General features: G+C 45.9%; 2 protein-coding genes across 4 annotated transcripts; one reads left to right on the plus strand and one right to left on the minus strand.

Annotated features, from left to right (window-relative positions):
• The first annotated feature begins 114 nt into the window (after positions 1-114).
• TMEM269 (transmembrane protein 269) lies at positions 115-10,793 on the plus strand. The gene is given in 7 exon segments (XM_078146216.1): positions 115-172; positions 4,504-4,711; positions 4,713-4,763; positions 5,032-5,129; positions 9,176-9,219; positions 9,558-9,704; positions 9,706-10,793. Coding segments are annotated over 7 exon segments (684 nt in total). The 3' UTR covers positions 9,784-10,793.
• Positions 1,910-19,209, minus strand: SVBP (small vasohibin binding protein). Of its 3 annotated transcripts, none has more exons than XM_078145508.1 (4): positions 19,101-19,209; positions 17,935-18,115; positions 15,134-15,243; positions 1,910-3,744 (listed from the first exon to the last, which is right to left on the minus strand). In XM_078145508.1, exons 2-3 carry the CDS (start codon positions 18,046-18,048, stop codon positions 15,157-15,159), a joined length of 201 nt encoding a protein of 66 aa, XP_078001634.1. In that variant the 5' UTR covers positions 18,049-18,115; positions 19,101-19,209; the 3' UTR covers positions 1,910-3,744; positions 15,134-15,156. The 3 variants fall into 3 exon arrangements, with proteins under 3 accessions (XP_078001634.1, XP_078001635.1, XP_020839075.1); XM_078145509.1 differs by lacking the exon at positions 1,910-3,744 and adding an exon at positions 10,863-11,036; XM_020983416.2 differs by lacking the exon at positions 1,910-3,744 and having other exon boundaries at positions 14,804-15,243; positions 19,101-19,208.
• Between the last annotated feature and the right edge of the window lie 2,177 nt (positions 19,210-21,386).

The raw sequence follows: 21,386 nt of genomic DNA on the forward strand, positions 1-21,386 counted from the left end.
ACACTGGCCCCAGGACCCCTCCGCTCTCCGGGATTGTGAACTCAGCTCAGCGGTATGTGGGAGTAGATAGGGAGGCCAGTGCCCCAGTTGGGGATGCCCCAACCACCGCTACCGATGAATGCCGGGTCCCCCTCCCCCTTCCCCATTCCCCCAGGGAATGCCCTGGCCCCAGGTAATCCCAGAGGGGTAGCTTCCCTCTGGCCTCCAGAAAACAAAAGAAGGGTGCTTCAAAGCCTGATTTCTCCGCTCTCATCCTCAGCTCTTCTAGGACTAGGGGGCTGGGGAGATAGGTTGGAGGACATCCCAAAATGGGTCCGGTGGAAAGGATCGGATCTGAGCTGGAGATACTACTGTAGGGAGGGTGTGAGAACCTTAGAAGCCAAGCAGAGGAAATAGGGTGGTAGACTCAGGATCTTTTCTGGTGGCGCAGGAAGGGACAGTCTAAAGCTCCAGAATAAGGGCTCTGGGGTCCTCCCCAAGGTATTCAAAGTCCAGCTTAAAACCGGAATAAAGGATCGGGGCAGGTTGATCCTGAACTCTAGGTGAAGAAAGTAACCAGGAGTCTAGAAAATCATCAATGGATATTAGGTGTGGAACTGGAGGGGCCCTCAGGACCATCTAGTCTACCCCTTATCCCCATTTTATAAAGAAGAAAATGAAGACCGATTGAGAAGAAGAGATTTGTCTAAGGTCCTCTGGGTCCAATGAGCAAAACTACAATTTGAACCTGGGACTTTTGAGTCCAAAGGCAGACATTTTTATGTTGCACGCCTGGTAGCTAATTTGCAATGAGTTTTTCCCCAAGCTCAGCTAGGCTGGTTCACAGGTTAACACACACGTGAATGGGGAAGTGGCTCTAGGGAGGCAGATTGCCAGTACCAGTACAGGACCCTTTCCTCTATATAGTTTTTCCTCTACATCAGCTTTGCCCATACATAAAAATTCAGCCCCATTTTCTGTGACTTTGGCTGTGCCATTAGGAAAGTCACTCTTCTCCATTCTTAAAACTCATTTCCCCACCCCCACCCTCAGGAGATTGGATTAGGTGATTTCTAATATTCTCACCAGCTCTGACAGTCTGTAGGTTAAATGATTACATTTTGGCTGCTGGGAGATAGGTACCTTTTTTTTAGCAGCTCTCGAGAGCAGTAAGAGAGGAAAAAAAGCAAAGAGTCTGCTATTTAGGACTGATTAGGAGAGAATGAACAATCAGAGCTGTCCTAGAGTGGGATGGACTGCCTCAGTGATGGGTTACCCTTCAATGGAAGTCATTGAGCAGAGCCTGGACAGCTCCTTGTCATATACATCACAGAGAGGACATTCCAATTCGGGTGCAGGTCAGATTAAATGGCCTCTGAAACCCCTTCTGGCTCTCAGATCCTGTCACTCAGTGGTTCCTTAACAAGAGGTTGTCCAGGGGCAGCTAGGTGGCGCAGTGGATAGAGTCAGGAGGACCTGAGTTCAAATCCAGCCTCAGACCAAACACTTGACACTTACTAGCTGTGTGACCTGGGCAAGTCATTTAACCCCAACTGCATTAAAAAAAAACAAAAACAAAAGGTCCAATTCTACTTAAAGACCTCTACTGAGGTGGAACTGGTTTGAAGGCAGCTCTTGTTGGGTAGCTCCAATTGTTTGGCAAAAATCAGCTAACATCTGCCACTTTGCAACTGCCCTCCTGGCTCCCAGTTCTGTTCCCTCGGGCCAACCCACCACAACAGGTCTAAATGTCTTGACCAAGAGGTCATCCATCCTGGGGTTGAAGTCCTTCTGCTCATTCTCCCTTTTACATGACAGCCCTTCAAATACTTGAATACCTTCTTAAGGAATCTCTTGTCCAGGATAAATTCATATGTTGAGAGTATTTAGGGTTGGAAGAGGCCTTAGAGATCATCTAGCATAACCCCCCTCATTTTTTTTGTTTTTTAATTTTTTTCAAAACAAAAATCTCCCTCTCCCTCCTGCTTTCTCTTACTCCCATTGAAAAACAAAACAAAACAAAACAAATTCCCGCATTGGCCAGGCCCCAAACCCATCTATCTCAGTCTGTACCTTGAGTTCATCACCTCCCTCCATAGCAGGAGGTGGGCAGCACGCTTCATCATGAGTCCTCTGGAGTCACGGCTGGTCATTGCATTGATCACAGTTTGATAGCCTTTAAAGGTTGCTTGTGTTTACAGTGTTGCTATCACTGTATCCATTGTTCTCCTGGCTCTGCTTACTTCACTCTGTATCAGGGCAGGGTACCAGCCTTCTCAGGTTTCCTAGACACTGTCTCCATCAGTCCTTATAGCACAATAGGATCCTATTACATTCATATGTCACAATTTGTTCAGCCATGCCCCAGTGAATGGACATCCCTTAGTTTCCACTTCTTTGCTACCACAAAAAGAATAGCTATAAATATTTTTGTACATAGGGAACCCCCTCATTATACAGAGGAGACACTGGAGGTTTGGAAAGCTAAATGACTTGCCCAACATCATATAGTTAGCAAGTGGCAAGGCTTGGACCCTGATCTTGGCTCTGTCATTTACCACAAATGTGACCTTGGGCAAGTTACCTCACCTTTCTGGGCCTCAGTTCCTAATCTGTAAAGTGTGGGTGTTTTATTAGATAGCCTCTAAGGTCCCTTCCAGCTTTGTATGTTTAATCCTATGATGCTTCCTACTACCCATGTGACTTTGGGCAAGTCACTGAACCTCTCTTGGCCTGTTTCTTTGTAAAATGAGGAATGTTAGATAGCCCCTAAGCTTCCTTCCATCATATTGTCTTCTGACTCCCAATTCACTTGCAATAGAAATTGCAAACATCTCTAGTTCTTTTATCCAGTCCTCAAATGGCATTGTTTCCAGATCGCCCCCCTCCTCCCTTATTGGTCACCTCTGAGCATTTGCTAGCTTTCAATGCATCTCAATGCATCCATATCCAATGAATAGCTTGGTGCTCAGCCAGCAAGTGCTAGGGGACATGGGGATGTGGCAGGTTGGGTATCATTCTCTGTTCATTACTCGGAGAAAGAAGGCTCTGGGCAGCAGCCAGTCTGAGCAAACAGTGTTTATAGCTACTCTGGAAACACCAGAACCCCTTGAAACCCCAGGTTCCCTCCCTAGGGTCTCTAAGCTACTAGGGAGATCTCTTACTCACCCCTCTCTCCCTTTATAGATTAGAAAACTGAGACCAAGAAAGGAACTTGCCCCAAAAATCATTCCTCCAAAGTAACTGGAGAGTATAAGACATCTGTCTCTGGCCCAGGCACCCCAGTATGGGTAAGAACTCCCTGGTGCCCCTGCTCACCAGAAGGGCACCCAGATGTTTGAAGTCACAGTCAGGCAGGCTCTGACCAACCTACTGCTCTTCAGCCTTTCTGGAGTTGTTGAAGATCCTGTGTCCTTCTTGGGTTTGGGGATCCTGGTAGGGGAAGATCCCAGGATCCCCCAGAATGCTAAGTAGCTAAAGATGCTGATAGTGCCCCTTTGGTGAGTTTGGGACAAAGAAAGGGCAACAAGGACTAGAAGAGCTGGGAGAGGTCTTCTCCAATACCACTGACCACCTCCTTCAATGTGACTGAGGAAGTCATTTAACCTCTCTCTTTAAATGGAAGGGTCTACTTTGCCATCATCATTCTGTCTTTTTCTTTCTTCTCCCCACTCTTCCTGGAGGCTTCAGCCTGGCTGAGGATACAATCTCTCTTCAGCCTTGTTCTGGCTCAACTCTGTCATCATTAAGTCAGCATTCCATTTCCTGGCGGAATGAGAACATTATGTTTAGGGCCAGGGCTAAAGCTTGGAACCGCCCCACACTCAGTGTGGTGTCATGCAAAGAATGGTTAAGACTTGGCATTTAGACACCAGGGTTTAAATGCAAACTCTTACATTTACTGTGTGACCCTTGGCAGTTCAATCAACTTATCTGAGACTCATTTTATTCATTTGTAAAATGAATATGATGTGTTGCCTATTTCACAGCATTATTATGAGGAAAACTTTTTCTAACCTTGCCTTATAGATGAAGTATTTAAAAAATGATGATGATGATGCCCTTTGTGCCCACTGAAGGGTTAATATGCATGGGAGGAAGGAATACAAAGGATGGGGGGGGACCCCTAGAGGGGCTCAGTGAGGGTTTGAGTAAAAACTCCTGATTCTGATTCCTACAGAGCTCTGAACTCAGTGTGCCCCAGACACACTGAACCAAATGCAAACTTTGGTCTCCTTCTTACTCCATCCTCTGCCCTGCCTTCTAATTCTGTCCTCTAATCTCCAGTATGACAGCCTCTAGCCTCCATTCTCACACCTGACTTCATTCTCCATCCACAACTACTTCCATGATTTATCCCCACATTTGGTCCCACCCTTTATCCCCATACCTGCCTTCATCTTCTATCTCCACACCTGCCATTATTCTATGCCCCATCCCAGTTCTCTCACCCATCACCTATCTGATAAGAAGAGATAGGACTTAAGATGAAAATCCCATAGAGAAGCTACTTACTACTCTAAGGACTCCTCATTCTAGGAAGAGAAGTCCCCAGGCTGGTGGGAAGGCCTGAAAGTCCAGAGGTTCAAGGCCTTGGTGACACTTTTCATGTTGACCCTGCCTTCATCCTAGGTTTCTTTGATTACATTAAGCACTTCAAGCACCATGCGAAGAGCAGAAACCTGCTGGCCAGTTTTGCCTGGAAGAATGCTGCTAACATCCTGTCCCTGGGCCATAGTCATGGGGTTGTCTTCCATCTTCTGCAGCTTCAACAGACTGGCATGGTCCAGGGGCTAAGGTGGCTATGGGCTGAGGTCAGGGGCCAAGGGTGGGCACATTGCCTGGTCTAACACATGCCAGGGCATGTGGTTCAGAGTCAGGAGACCTGCATTCTATGCCAGGTCTTGCCACATCCGTCATATATGACCTTGGGTAAAGCACTTCCCTTCTCTGGTCCTCAGTTTTGATAACTGTAAAATGTATTGGAGCAAATTGTCTCTATGGTCTCTTCTAGCTCTAAAATTCCATGCCTTTCCTGCTTTTTTCTTCCAGAAAATCCCGTTGTGCCTTTTGGCTCCTCCTCCTCAGCTTTTTGCTCAATCTAGCAGATGAGGCTGTGGCCAGACAACTGAACATCTGCTCTACTCTGGGTAAGTGAGGGTTCCAGACCCCATGTCTCAGGACAGTCCCCATCTTATCTCCCTTCCCTCTAACACTTATAATCCACCATGCCTCCCATAGCCATAGCAGACATCTCCCCGTTCCCCAAGTCACAGGATCATAGATCATACACAGAAGGTCCCAGAAAGGACCTTTGAGGCCACCAAGGCCAACCCACTCATTTTACATCGATTTGCCCAGGGTCACAACAGAAGAGACTGAAGCAGTCTGACCTCAGGCCTTCCTGACTCTAAGCCTAGCAGCCATCAACCACTGCTAAACAGCTGCCTCAAATAAGGTCAGCATTGGGACCTGAACTCAGGACTTTATAGTTTCAAAATTACCTCTCTATTATCCTACACCACCTCTAAATTCATTCATTCACTCAACAAGCATTGCTGATTCCTGCTTTGTACAGGGTCTTATGCTGGAGCACTCACTATTTGGGATAAGGAAATGAGTAAGATCCCATGCATAGGCTTTACAGTTCAGTAGAATAATAAGTGTCTAGTAAAAGAGGACTTTCTTTTTATTCTGAACTTAACAAGACAAGCACTTCCATAACAAAATAGAATTTTTTAAAAGAGGATTGCACATGAAACTGCAAATCTATTACATACAACTTTCTTTTCCTTTTAAATATATAATAAAGTTAGATTTTCCTTCTATAATAAAGAAGAATTTCCTTTATTTACATGGGAGGGTTAGGCTGCAAAAAGAACATTGGCAACCTAAACCACTTGGAAAGGTGTGCAAAGCCAGCTGTTTTAAAGCCCTGCTCCCTCCTCCACCACACAATCATTGCAGCTGGGGTTTGGTCTTACTTGGTGTTTGTTTCTTGTTGCTGTGTAGACAGGAGAGGCAGAAAGGACACGGTCAGTTCAGAAGTGGCTGAGTGACTTATAAGCCTGCCACTAATGCTAGTGTTGGGAAGGTTGTGTTCATATTATTTAAAAATGCTAAATCTCAAGGACGTGAAACCAATTTGGAATATTGCTACTCAAAATTTTTCCCCTTTTAAAAAACAGTTCCAAGATTATACCTCTTGGGCTTCTTTGAAAGTTGTAACATGAATGGACAAAATGCAGCATAAACCCGTTATCTATGTATTCTGGGACCACATATGTGCTGTTTTCATCCCAAGCTCTAGAAATCCGGGAAATGTTCCCAAATACCTGACTCAACATCACTGCAGGATTTGACATCAACACACTATGTTCTGGCATCCTAGAAGTGTCTTAGTTACAGTTATGCAAATGTGAAATGTGATTATGAATGAAACTGGTTTGACAGAACTCATCCATCCAAATAAGCGTTCACCAAAGTAGCCTACTTTGGGGGCTCTACAAAGACTGCAAAGGTACAAGCATTGCTGAAAACATTTTTGGCTCTCAGAGCTGCGACCATGGGAGAACTTTGGCCAGAACTGGGATGGCTGTGTGACTTATCAAGGAGACTGCAAAAGGGATTCTTCCTCAGGTCATATCGAACTAGAAGCCCCAAGAGTCAGAAGGCCTTACAGGTCTCTGGAGATGGGAGAGCCTGGGGTCTGCCCAGAGGTGGAAATGACCCAGTAGAACTTGCTTTAAGGGGGCCTTCCCGAGTAAAACTGAAGTCTCCAGGAGTTTGTCTTTGACACCTCTTCCCTAAGGACCCCTCTCCCTTCTCCCCATTCCCAGCACTTATGCTGTGTCCAAACAAGTCATACAGGGCCTAGTCCCCTTGACCATTATGTATGGATGTTAGGGGCAATTAATGTGCTGCCTCTCCAAGAGTTGTTTGTGTTTCAAGAAGCGAATATTGAGGACTGAAACAAAACAAAACAAAACAAAAAAACAAAACAAACCATCTCTAATGGTGGAATTTAAGGTGTTGTGACAGGCAGTAGGGGAAATAGTCATATGTATGTGGCTGGAAAATCAGGGAAGGCCAACTTAGCCCCGACTCCCCTTTCATAAGAAATGTCAACTACCCATTCTCATGTCAATCTCCTAGGGGATGGCTGTATTATCCCCAGGCCCCTATCTTCCTGGAAGGGAGCCAGGCAGACCCAGTCTAGATTAGGGAATAGAGATGATTAGTATGAACAAGGAAAGATGGCAAAGCATTGACCCAATCCCCTCACGGACAGCTAGACCCCTGTTCTTTAGAATGTTTATCTGACAGTAAAACATCACCACCATATGAATTGCTTTGTCATATTATTTCAACCCTGGAAACGTTCTACCTATGTGGGGAAGGGTGCAAGGAAGAGATGAATGGGAGTGTCCATCAACTTCACACTTTCATTATGGTTCAGAATGGGTTGAAAGTCAGGCAACCTGGCTTCAAATTCTGGCTCGTTCCCTCTCTGGGCCTCAATTTTCCCATCTGTAAAATGGTAGGGGAAAGGGGGGAATTGAGCTAAATGATTTATATGGCCCCTTCCAGCTCTTAAGGTCTCCCAGAGGGCTCCCCATTCCCTAGAAGGCCTTTTAATCTTGAGAATAGAACCCACACGACTATCACCAGAGAGCACTGTCTCTTTTCTTAGAAAAACTGCACCAGTGAAAATAAAAACTTCCAGATTCACATTCACAGACAAAGACTCTTGAAGCTGTTGGACACTTATGGGTCCTCCACAGTCAGCCAGCTAGTATGATCTCTGAGGCCCCTTCTTGATTTCAGAGTCTCTCTGGGAGCTGCAGGACTGGCCTGGTCTGGCCCAGCAACCACTTCATAGCCAGGGCCTGAAGGGACTTAGTTCTCTGAATCTTCTCACACTTGCTATGGCCTATTCCTGACTGGTGAAATGCTATAAAGAGCTACACCTAGCAAGAACTAACCCCGACCCCATCTGTGTGCCAGTTGGCAGGAAAAAAGGGACCGGAGTGGGATTTGGAATGTAACTGCTTGACAAAGAGAGTTAGGTTCAGATATCTGAAACTGAGATGCAGGCAGAATATGGGGCTTGACATTGCTCAGAGGTCAAGGCTGATGGCATAATGTTGCTTTTAGTATAGGTTTCAGATACTTATGTCATTGTTCATTTGTTCCAACTGTGTCTGACTCTGGGAACCCATTGTTTTCTTGGCAAAGACACTGGAGTGGTTTGCCATTTCTTTTTCCAGCTCATTTTACAGATAAGGAAACTGAGGCAAACTGAGGTTAAGTGACTTGCCCAAGGTCATACAGCTAGTAAGTGTCTAAGGCCAGATTTGACCAGGAAGATGAGTCTTCCTGACTCTAGGCCCGGCACTCTATCCACCACACTACTTATATAATGACATTATAAACACTTCCCAGGCTGGAGGGATCTATACCTCATTGTGATGTGACTTCCTAGAGATTGAAGGTGTCCCTAGGGATTCTTAAGCTGGGGTCTGAGAACTTTTTTTTTTTTTTGGTGAGGCAATCAAGGTTAAATGACTTGCCCAGGTCACACAGCTATTAAGTGTCAAGTGCCTGAGGTCGGTTTTGAACTCGGGTCCTCCCGACTCTTAAGGCCAGAACTCTATTGACTACCTAGCTGCCCCTGTGAACTTGTTTTAAAAAATATTTTGATTACTGTATTTCCATATAATTTGTTTCCTTTATAATTCTATGTGCTTTACCTTATTCTGAGAAGGGGTCCTTGACTTCACCAGATGGGGGCCTAGGGGGCCATGACACAGAAGAAGGGAAGAAACCTGGGTCTAGATGGATTCCACAGACTCTGGACAAATCAATTCACGTTACTGATGCTAATAGCAGCTAACACTAATGTGTTATGCTTCCTGGGACACTTAAATAAAACACCTGGAGCTGTGTCAAAACTTCAGGTGTCCACAAAAAGCAGACAGGAGATTTGGAGGCAGGCAGGGTTTCCCAGCACCCTTTAGGCTTTTACAGGGATGTGTGGCTACCTAATGATTTCTACCTGGGCCTTCAGGTGTCTCCTTTGTCTGCTGTGGAGCTCTGTGGAGAAGGCAAAGGGCCCTCATGGTGACTGTCCAAGGAAAGAAGCTAGCTGCACATGTTCACTCCTGAGTATAACCCCATCTCTGAGTTTCCCCAGGGTCTGCAGCGCTGCTCAACTTCAGCATCCAGCCCACTGGCTTGGTTTGTGAAGGCACAGAGCTGTTAATTCCCACGCCGGGGCCACTGTCAGTTCTACTTTTCTGGCAGGCGCCCTAATCCTGGCCAGCCAGGAAGAGGATGGGTTAGAGCAAGCCCATCCCCATTGCTACAAACACCATGCAAAGCACGTGCCCTTCTGATAGTAGAGGCAACCTCCTTCCTATTTGATAGGCAAGTTTTACAGCTCCTGAGACTCAGCCCTCAAAGGGCTGATGTCCTACAGGGGGGACATTGGTTTCAGGGGAGAGACAAGCATGCTTTTGGGTAGGTTCCCTCATTTAAAGGAATTCAAAGTCCTAAGAGCATCATATCCTTCATAGGGATCCCCCTTCATGTGCCAGGGATGACCCTGCCCATATGCTTCCTTCTTGCTGGCCTGCACCTTCCCCTTATCCAAAGGCAACAAGCTCCTTCTTTGCAGCCTGGTCATCCTGATGATGGGCTTCAGGCTGGGCCAATGCTTCTACCCCCCAGAACAAAATCTTGGAGTCCCAGTTTTTGAAGAAGGTGATTTTTATCCTGGGTGAGTGGAAATCTGGGGTTTAATAAAAACAGAAACAGTTGTTCTTCAAGACTCTGAATAATCCATTCTGGGCCAGGAATGATCAGTACTAATATCACACTGAATCAGGCAGTAGAACTAGGCCAGTTCACCTTCTTGGTATTACCACTGTACTGGGATAGTTCTTCTTTGGTCTAAATCCTGTCCTTCCCCCTCCACTCTGTCCTATTTCACCACTGATATGCTGGCATCAACAATCACACCATCATCTTATCGCTGGTTCCTTCTGTGTGCCTAGGGGTGAGAAGGAACCTTCCTTACCCCAAAACTCCATTACTCCCATGGGGATCTCCCTCCTGCCTGTGCCAATAGCCCTGTTTGCCTTCCCCATTCATTACAGACTAGACAGTGAGCATGTCAAACTTCCTCTAGGCAGAAGTGTGATAAAGGTCTGAGCTTACCATCATAAGACTGACGTTACTCAATCTTCTTTAGGCTCCTAAGTAGTGGAACAGACCTGGTCACCAGCCATAGGACATCATCGTCTACTCATGGATCTTAGTGCTGGTTGTCATAGCCACTCCTGCCTCCTCCCTTTCTCTCCAGGTTTGTTGGGATTTCATGGAAAGAGAGTGCGGCTATAAACACAATTCAATCCCTAATAATCTTGAACATTTTAGGACATTAAAATGAAAAAGCTGGGGGGATGAGTGGGCTCTAGGAGTGGTAGCCCCACATGTATTAGTCCCTCTAGGCATGGGCTTTCTCTTTCAGGTGCTATCCTGGTATTCTGGTGTTCGTTTTCCTTTCCACCACTTGGTTTTGAGCCACCTCCTACATCTTCTTCCCGACCACCACATGGGGCATAGCTTAGCTTGGCCCCCAGCACTAAGAACAACTCATTCACCAAACCTTCCCTTTGCTCTCAGGGAACAAGCCAGTGTGTGCCATCGTGCTGCACCTAATCCTTAATAAACCTTTCTTTTTCACCATGACTTCAGTGAACTGTGTATGAACTCACAAATCAGAGTAATGGACTTCAAGAGTTTTGCTTTCCTTCAGGATTCTCCATCCCATCCTCTACCATTTCAGAAACCTTTAAGGGAACAATAATAGTCTGTCCTTTAAGAAGAATTTCCTTTATTTACATGGGAGGGTTAGGCTGCAAAAAGAACATTGGCAACCTAAACCACTTGGAAAGGTGTGCAAAGCCAGCTGTTTTAAAGCCCTGCTCCCTCCTCCACCACACAATCATTGCAGCTGGGGTTTGGTCTTACTTGGTGTTTGTTCCTTGTTGCTGTGTAGACAGGAGAGGCAGAAAGGACACGGTCAGTTCAGAAGTGGCTGAGTGACTTATAAGCCTGCCACTAATGCTAGTGTTGGGAAGGTTGTGTTCATATTATTTAAAAATGCTAAATCTCAAGGACGTGAAACCAATTTGGAATATTGCTACTCAAAATTTTTCCCCTTTTAAAAAACAGTTCCAAGATTATACCTCTTGGGCTTCTTTGAAAGTTGTAACATGAATGGACAAAATGCAGCATAAACCCGTTATCTATGTATTCTGGGACCACATATGTGCTGTTTTCATCCCAAGCTCTAGAAATCCGGGAAATGTTCCCAAATACCTGACTCAACGTCACTGCAGGATTTGACATCAACACACTATGTTCTGGCATCCTAGAAGTGTCTTAGTTACAGTTATGCAAATGTGAAATGTGATTATGAATGAAACTGGTTTGACAGAACTCATCCATCCAAATAAGCGTTCACCAAAGTAGCCTACTTTGGGGGCTCTACAAAGACTGCAAAGGTACAAGCATTGCTGAAAACATTTTTGGCTCTCAGAGCTGCGACCATGGAAATCCATGTAGTCTAAGCCTCTAGCAATTGCAAGAATCAGGTATTCCAGCCTGGTAACTACCTCAAAGCCTGGCCTCTACACCCAACCAAAGGCTCCTTCTCACAGCCTCATTATCCTAATGATGACTTTCATGGTGCCGTCTACCCCCATGATAAAACCATGCAGTCTCAGTTATGGAAAGTGGTTTTTGCCCACCTCTTCACCATCCCCACCATAGTAAGACCTCTCATTTGCCAAATTCTCAGGAGCTACCAAATTAGGAAGCTCTGTAGGCTTCATTCCAACAAGGAAGCAGGAAACTAGCCTTCTTAACAGGAATTTCAGCCCAGCCCTTTGCCAGAGGAAATCTTTACCTTGAAGGCCCCCAAACCCTCAGGTTGCCTCTACCTTGTAATTATCTTTTTTTCCCTTTAGAGCCCTAGAAAAAGGGACCAACTGAAGCTCAGCTCTTCTCTGAGACTTGCTTTATGAACCACCTAAAGTAATCCCATCCCTTTGGAGAGAACACCTTGTTTTTCAGCCAATTCTGGGATTCTTCAGCCTGCTTATTCTCCTTATTTTCTACTTACGGCCTCAAAAACTTCTGACCAAGTTGCCAACATCATCAACTACATCTACCCTCAAAGGACAAATGCTTGCTACTACTGAGGAGATCCGGAAAAACATGGCTTGGATTGTGAAGACAATTCTAAGAGAAGCACTACCAGGGTTATGAGCAATGGCTGCATGAAATACAGCTTCCCAAGCAAACCATTGTGAAGGTGACAACACCCATTTGGATGTATTAAGTTCTGCTGTTAAAATAAAATCACTATTTCCTCAACAATGCAAGGATCTAAGACATCTCCAAAGGCCTCATAATGGAAAATGCTATCCACATCCAAAGAAAGAACTATGGTGTTTGAATGCAGATCAAAGCATACTATTTGCTATTTTTTTCTTCTGTTGTGTTTTGTTTCCTCTTTCTGATGGTTCCTCTCATAGGTTCTAATTCTTACTTACAACATCACTAATGGGAAAATATGTTTAATAGAAATGTATATGTATAGCCTGTATCAGATTGCACACTGTCGTGGGGAGGGAGGGGGAGAAAAATTTTAAACTCAAAAGCTTATCAAAGTAATTGTTGATAAATCAAAATAAATTAATAAAAAAAATTAGAATTAGACCAAAAAAAATCACCATTTCCCACCTGTACTGTCCAATTCTGACTGAAGAATGACTTTCTTTAATGAAAATGCTTCTGATCTCTAAATTGAGAAATGAGCACTTGCCTTCCAAGTTTAAAAAATAAAGTGCCCTTCATGAACTTAAGAAAGTCACACCCCTTTCCCCAACTCCTGTTACAGCTGACTGAGTCTACTGTTTCTTAGGGGCTGGTGTTTTCTAAAATCTAACTGATTCCTTTGGGCTCCCTCTCAAAAGAAAGTGAGAGGGCTGGGACTGCTATACCTATTCCATAGATGAAGGAGTTTGGATATAATCGTTTGGGGACTGACTGGTCATAGGTGTATTAGTGGCTTTCTGAACTAGGAATTGATAGGCCTTCTCTCTTCCAGCTGAATCCTCCTCTTATTAGCCCATCTCCACTCCCACCCCCAGACAAGCAAACTTCCTCTGCCAGTAACCTTGCTAGCTACCCAGCCTGATCACTCTATTTCAAATGGATCTGCATTAGCTGGACTTTTTAAATACACAGCAGCAGCAGTTCTGACCTCCTTGGGGCCCACAAAAAACTGAAAACACAACACCCTGGACTTAGGAGGTTCCCAAGCAGGGGTGTATGCCACAGGTTTTGCCACAAGGCTGACTGCTCGGCACCCCAGCCAGGAGGAAAGGAGTACAGAGAAGGGAGTCCCTGGATGAGTAGAGGAATCTTGGCCCCACATGCAGAGGCCTGTCTCTCTGCTTTGGAGCAGCACCTTCTAACACCAAAAGAATGCACCAGTTTCCAGTTTATCGACAGTACAAGCCAGGCCATGGAAGAGAACCTAACAAAGACAGTTCCCAATTTACCAATGGGTTTTGTTCCATGGGTCTACAAGTTGGCTATTTGGAACGTGGCACACTCCCCACAAAAGTAATGTTGTATTCTTAAGAGATCCTACAAAGGCCTGATCAATCTATAATTAGCTGAATTACAAAGTATAAAAGAAACTGACTATCCTTTATAACATAATTTTTATGTGAAAATTTATTCCAAGTTCCAACTTGCAATGCTGCACCACATCTCCCCCAGGCACAACCTTGGCAGAGGGGAAATAGAGCTGAGACTCTCCCATCATCCTCTGTCACTCCTCAAGGCTGCAATGCTAGGACTGGGACTCTGGAGGCTCCAGCAAGGGCATAGAGGAAATACGGGAAGGAGTAGTTCCAGCGCAGCCCAGACATGCTCTGGTGACCTCATTGGGAAGGTGAATTCATAGCTAAGCCTTGTTAGTCTGGACTCCTGGGAGGACACTAGGACATTCCCACACATTCCCATCCTATTTCTGTCAGAGTGACCTTTTTCCTATCTACATTCTCACAAATCATTTCCTAAACCATTTCTACAGCAGACTAGTCCCTTGTCCCTGAAAAAGGATCGTTTCCTCCTCCCAAATATCAGAAAATAGATGAACGTGAGGTGCTATAGCTTCATCTACAAGGGTTTAGACAGAAATGACCATGTCTACGACACTTGTTAGAAACAAGTGAGAGTAAGAGAAATTCAAGGGACTGTCCCCCAAAATTTGGATAGGTAGCTGGCTGACTCTGCTCATTTCTCACTGCTTACTTTCTAAGGTTGCTACCATTGCTTTCAAAGGAAAGAGAATAACACTGAAAAACCACCCACCTCTTGTGGTCAATCTGTTCAGTGTCCATTTGTGAGGGCAACAGAAGAAACCTGGCTTTGAGGTTTCCAGTCAGGATTATGGGATTTCCACAAATCTGTACCAATGACCCACATGTTTGCAACCATTCAGCACCATTCTCCCCCTCATCACCCCCAAAAACCTAACAGCTGGAAGCAGCTGCAGATGAGGAGCAACAGTAGCAATGGATGGATCCAGCAGGAAGCAGCAAGAACATTCCATCAATATGTCACGCGTCCTTTCTTTCTGGCATAGTGAGCACTCTAGGTTTTCTTTGCTCATCTCCTTTACCCACCAAAACTCTAGCCTCTAGGACTCAGACATCCAAGCTAAGGCTTGGACAAGTAGGCCTTGAATTTGTAGTTTATTTGTTTTCTTGGAGAAGTGATAAAGTCCCACTAGAAACACTGATTTTCTTCTCCACCGCCCCCACCCCCAGCTTAAACAACTGAAGCTGAAAAAAAAAATCCAGGAAAAAAAAAGGTCTTCAGAAAGATGATGCTGACCTGAGGAAGAGAGGGATGGGTGATGAGGCAGGCACAAAGAGCAGTAAATTCAGATTTATCCAGCTTTAGGAAGTACATAAATCTTTGTCTCTACATCTGTATGGCCCAAAGCAAGCCACCTCAGAAGAACTGGTTACAGAGGTCATGACCGAAGCCTCAGGGGCCCCACCTGGTCTCAACGCTGGGGAGAGCTCATTCTCTTGGAGGCTGCATCTGCTTACAGAACTCATCAAACTGCTGCTGCTCCAGCTCGGTCATGACTCTGTTGAGAGCATAAATCTGAAGGAGAAAGAAAGATGGCAAAGATGAAGTAAGGTACTTAGCGAGATGATCAGGAAGGGCTTTGTGAAAGGGCCTGTTTACAAATCGGGCTGGAAGACCAGGCTTTCCAGCTGACACGAAGGGAAAAAAAGATGAAATCAGTTTTTTGGTGTGAACAGTCATCACGGACATTTGTGAGGCAGGGACTACTGATATCCTTATTCCCGATTTACACGTGAAGAAGCTGAGGCTTGGAATGAGGAGATTCGGTATGTCGGTCAGTACAGCCCAGAGATTCTACAGGAAGGAATCAAAGGCAAGAGGATAAAGGCTCCACAGTGACATGGGGGACACGAAGAAAGTGCCGAACTGGCAACAGTTGTTAAAAAATCACAAAACTGACTATGGAGGGAGGAAGGGAGGACAAGGGCAAAAGGCAGCACTGGTGTATTCTGAGGGAGAACAGTCTGGCAACATACAAAAAGATTTCTAAGGATGTCACTTAAAGGGGAAAAAAGACTTATTTATGCAAACATATTCAAAGCAGCATTGTTTATAATAATAATAGTGAAACCTGGAAATAGATGACTACTGGGGAAGGGCTGATATAACATGCTTACTGAACCACAAAAGTTACAAATAGAGAGATGTGATGTGAGACAGGGAAAAGAAAGCAGAACTGGCCTTCAGCGACTACAACTATATAAAAACAATGGCAAGAAAACTGATAAGTACAGACAAAAACAGATGGGGAAACTGAACAAACAAAATGCTATTCATATGATATTATTAAAGTATCTCTTTTCCTATGAAATGAATTGTTAGGAGTTTACAGTTCTATTCTTTATGTTTGTTTTTGAGAAATAAGTTTTTAAAATGGTTTGACGTACAATAACAGCAAAAATCTGTTACCATCAACTACATTTGCCTTTCTCCAATAACCTAGATTTGGCATCCTCCTGACTGCCTATCTACCCACTGATGGGGTAAGCCTATACTTGGATTAGAGGTGGTCTGACTCTGAATTCTTTGAGAAGGTTCTACAACAACACATCATGAAACCGAAACAATAGGTCACACAGTCACTGGCCAGAGATGACTCCCAAAGAGCAAAGTGTTTGTGTCAAACAGAACTCATTAATTTTAAAAAGCCATGAATTTGGGAATGGGTGAAGAAATCATAGTCTACAAATATAATGGAATATTATTTTGCTGCCCAAAATGACAAAAGGGCTGATACTTCAGAGAAAACTAGCTAGATTTGTATGAACTGATGCTTAGTGAAGTGAGTAGAATATGACCAGTGTATAAAGAGATTCTAAAGGAAAACAACTTTAAAAGACCTCAGCAGTCTGATCCATGCCATGATTCACTGGTCATTGCAGTAGGAAGGTGGCAAGTTCACAAATATCAATGATATAAAGCAGACTGATAAAGGGGTGTGAGGGCTCCACATATTAATTCAATATTAACTATATTAACAAACCTTTGCAAATTATTTACTGTAAGTAAGGCCCTATGCTGGCCTCTGCTGTAGGTAATACAGATAACCCATGGCCGTTCCAGAGCAGAGGAACCTTTCTATTCCAGTGTGTGGCTGCTTGGTGTTAAGGTTGGGCTGCCATGTTGGTGTGGTGGCAGAAGGCCCTGGAGAGCCAGCCTTCACTACCAAGTCCCACCCTTGAGAAGGGCAGTGCCAACTGTGAATGCCAACCACCCAGGACCAGGAATGGAGAAGGGAGAAGGAGATGTGAAGTCAGAAGCCTAAGTTCCTGCTAATGGCACACCTTCATGCCTGGGCTGTTGGGAGGAAATGGAGGGCCACAGAAAGGACACAGGGCAGACAATCCTGGGGCAAGGAGGTCTCTGACCCAGTGTCTGCATAGGGCAGGGACAGAAGCTCTTCCTTCCTTCATCCAGGATGAAGAATAATGAAGGGCAGAAGGTCTGTCGGCAGTGGAGAGCTGTGGTGTGCATACAGTAACTCAACTGAGGGCAGGTACCATTGATTATCCTCCAGGGCCAGGAACTGAACAGAGCTGGGGTTGGGACACTCACCTTCACAAGTTGCTCCCATGGGGCTGCAAAGCCTCTGGATAGGACTAGAGCAATGGCAGGCAGAACGAAAAGGAAGGGGTGGAAGATAAGAGAAACCGAGAAAGCAACCAAGGATTTTAAGAGGTAGAACAAAGAGAGAGAGAGCATTCCAGGTATGGAGGACAGTCAGTGAAAACTCATCGAAATGAGAGCCCCTAGGATTCATGAATGGGAATTATATGTAAAGGGGCTAGAAAGAGAGGGTTTATATTTGAGCCAAGAGATAACAAACAGGGAGCTCCTGGAGTTTATTGAGGGAAATGGCAAGACCTGCTCTTCAGGAAAAGCCCTGCAATTGTGTGAAAAGTACACTGAAGAGAGAAGCATGGGGCAGGGAGACCAATGAGGAATCAGTTTCCTTTCAGGCATCCAGGAACAGGCTGCTAGGTGGGCACTGGGCCTGGAGTCAGGAAGACTCCTCTTCCTGAGTTCAAATATGGCCTCAGATACTGCCTAGCTGTGTAACCCTGGGCAAGTCACTGTTTGCCTCAGTTTCCTCACGTGTGGAACAAGCTGAAGAAATGGCAAGCGACTCCAGTTCCTCTGACAAGAAGACCCCACCTGGGGTGACTGAAAGGACTGAACAACAACCCAAGAACAGCTGGGGCTCACCTCGGCCCTTTGTCTTTGCTTCAGTTCCTGCTGAGCTGATCTCTGCCTGGCTTTCTCTACTCGGTTCACAGGCTCCTTCACCTTGGGTTTTTCTTTCCGACCAGAAGGCTCCATGCCTTACCTTCTCTGCAATTTAAGCACAGCTCTGACCGAAACGAGGACAGAGCTGACCTCTTCAGAGCTTAAAAAAAAAAAAAGGTTTTTTGGGGGAAAGAAAGACAAGCACCTTGAACACCACCCTCTGGGGGAGAACTCCCACCCCCCTCACCACCCTGAAACACTGGCAAACTCTCCAAAGATCAGAGACTGCGAACTAGAAAGGAAGCCCCTCATTCTACAGATGGAGAAACTGCCTCGGGAGGGCCTCGCTCAGGGTTTCTAAGATACTGGTTAGGTCTGGCACTTGCGACTCGGAGCCTCTGGATTCAAATCCTGCTCTTCTACCACTTCGAGGCAGGCTCAGGCCACTCCAGCCAGGACCTGCCCCTTCGACAGGGCAGGAACGACTCTCCAGGACACCCCCATCCCCGGCGTCCCACTGGGGTTTTCAACCAGCCCCCTCCCCGGCTGTCCTCTTCTGCTCCCCCAAAGGTTGTCCCACAGCCCCCCTTTTCCCACGAATGCCCCTCCCCTCCCTTCCAGCTGTTCTCTCCATTCACCCCTCCCCCCAGGGCTACGGTTCTCTCCATTCAGTCCCTCCCCCCGAGGGCAGCTGCTCTCCCAATTCTACCCCCACCTCCCGCGGTCCTACTCCCAGCCCCGCCCTCCGCCCGCGGCTGTTCTTTCTATCCATCCCTCCCTCCCCCCGCAGCTGTTCTCTCCATTCCTCTTCCCCCCCTCGGCTGTTCTCCCCAGGCCTTCTCTCCGCCGCTGTTCTCTCTTCCCTCCCTCCCGCCAATGTTCTTCCCATTGCTCCCTCCCCCCTCGGGTATCCTCCCTCTCATCTCCCCGGCCTCCAGCGCTGCCTCCCAGATAGGGCTAGAGACAACGGTCCTCGGGCTCTTTGTCCGTGTCAGGTCGGCTTTCGGATACAGCCAGCCGTGGCGAGGCGAAAACAACGGCCCCCCCTCGCTCCCGCCCTCGCCGCTGGAGTCTCCCCCTCCACTACAATCCTGGGTCACAAGCACTCCCCGCCCCCCCCCGGGCCGCCCCGGGGCAACTCCTACCTCCCTCCCTGGGCAAAATGTCGAGGAGAGGGGCGGGGCACTCGATCCGATCGCGAATTCGGAATTCGATTCCTTCCCCCTGCCTGGAGAAGAAACAAGCGAACAAGGGGCGTGGGGGAGGGGAAGAAACTGGCACGCGCAGTCCAGGAGGTGGCTGGGAGGAGGGATTGGGAGAGGGCGCGCGCGCGCTCCCGCGGAGGGAGAGAAGTATGCGCACTGAGCAATTAGGGGGAGGACCGCGGGGCGACCAAATGTTGGAAAGGATCTTGTGGAAGCCTTTCAGGAAACAACGGGAGAGGGAGCAGTACCTGAGGGCCACCTGGAGGAGGCGGGGTGAGGGTTCAAGCCAAAAATCACTGACTCTCAGAGCCTGAAGAAGCCCCTCAGTTCATCCCGCCCAAGCCGTACCTGCAGCTGTTACTCAGCCTTTGTGTGAAGACCCTTAGTGACTGGAAACTCACTACCTTTAGAGGCAGACTGGGAGTCAGGAAGAGCTGAGTTTGAATACTGACACAAACACTAGCAATGCAACCCCGGCCATGTCACTTACCCTTAGCCTCAGTTTCCTTATCTGTGAAATGGGGCTGGGGGTTGAATGGTCCCGTCCAGTTCTAGATCTACGATCCTATCTATGAAGCCCCGTCGTTCCACTTTTGGAAAACACTTCATCGTTATGAAATTATGCCTTAAATGGAGCTCGTCTACCTTTCTGAAACTTTTAACCATTACTTCCTTCTCTGCTTTCTGGGCCCAAGCAGTTCAATGAAAACACCTCTCACGTGCTATAGTCTGGGAATACAAGGTCCTTCTCCTTGAGGACCTTGTCGTCTTAATGGACCAGGAGAACAGGTCATCTGTCTTCCCCAACGAAGCCGTTCCCCTCACGAAGACAGCTAACATATCTTAATTTCTCCAGGCTAAATGCCAACTGTGTCCTGTTCCTTCTGTCAATCCTCCTGTAATTTTCAGGTTTCTCACTATCCTGGTCACCAAACAACCTTATCCCAGATCTTCAAAACTGCAATTTCCTTCTTGCTACTATTCCACATACCTCGCCCCAATCTAAAACTGCTTTTTCCCCCGAACTCTTCCCTACTTTCCCCTCCTCCCTCCTCCAAGAAAGGAATCATATCTCTTGTGATGTTACTTCTGTAACACTGATGTAACTTTTGCACACTGTCAGGCTCAGCTTCCTTGAAAAGGTCCCTCCTCTATTAAAGAAATTGCTCCCTACTGTCCCCACAAATCCAAATTTGGCCCAGTCCACTCATGTCCTGCTGCCCCCCAACATAGACCTTCTACTTTACTGGACCTTCACTGAAAATCAGTCTACCCCTGGCTTTGATAATGAGACTTCACCCCAATTTGGACAGGCTCAAAAAATTTCCCTATCTGTCTTCTTTCTTCTTACCAAAGATATCAAGATCATTCTCATTTTCTGAAGAGGGCCAACAAGGGAGCAAATGGAAAAAAAAATGATGTGCACAAACCATTAGTTTACACCAATAATAATAATAAAAAAGATGTGATTTTTATGGATGTGGCCACTTCAACAATGCAGGCCACAATTATTATACCTCAGCGTATGTTATACACCTCAGCACATACTACACACCTCAGAAAATAGTTTTATCGGATGCCATGATGAAAAAAAATAATAAAGGAGCAATCCTCTGATTAGGCAACACTTGGGAAATGAACCTAGCTCAAGTTAGCTAGCCTGTTCTTAATAAAACAAGCACAGAATTGAGCTGTACTTGAAACCTTTTCAGTTTATATTCTACTGAACTTCATTCAAAGAGTTTATATTCTCTTGAAGTTCCAAAGCTTTAGACTGTGAGCTCCTGGAGGGCAGGGACTGTCTTTTACCTTTCTTTGTATCCCCAGTGTTTGTAACATGGCCCGGCACATTGCAGGTGCTTAATAAACGCTAACTGATTGAATGACGGAAGACCAGAAGGAGAAGCAGCATAATATAATGGACAGAGCATGGGATATGGAGTCAGATGACTTTGACCACTGTTGTTTACCTTCTACTTCTGTGACTTTAGGCAAGTGTTTAACTTGTCATTTGTAAACTGATAGGTTTGGATTTGATGATCTCTAAGTGTCTTTTCATTTCTAAATCTTATGACCCTATCAATGTGTAATACTCCATGAAAATTTTGCCTGAAATGGCTCTGCCAAGCCTATGCTGATGAAATGTAAGGTAGATCTGAGCAGTACCTTCAGCATAGTTTTTGCATTCTTCAGATGTTGATTGTAACTGTCCGTTTATTGTGTGTC

The sequence above is a fragment of the Phascolarctos cinereus genome, unplaced genomic scaffold (assembly GCF_003287225.1).
Source record: "Phascolarctos cinereus isolate Bilbo 61053 unplaced genomic scaffold, phaCin_HiC Scaffold_726;HRSCAF=1367, whole genome shotgun sequence".
Taxonomy (NCBI): domain Eukaryota; kingdom Metazoa; phylum Chordata; class Mammalia; order Diprotodontia; family Phascolarctidae; genus Phascolarctos; species Phascolarctos cinereus.

Coding starts and splice junctions, on each gene's coding strand:
- SVBP (XM_078145508.1), bottom strand. CDS start 18,048: ATGGAGCCTTCTGGTCGGAAAGAAAAACCCAAGGTGAAGGAGCCTGTG. Junction 15,244..17,934: donor AGCAAAGACAAAGGGCCGAG/GTGAGCCCCAGC, acceptor TTTCTCCTTCAG/ATTTATGCTCTCAACAGAGT.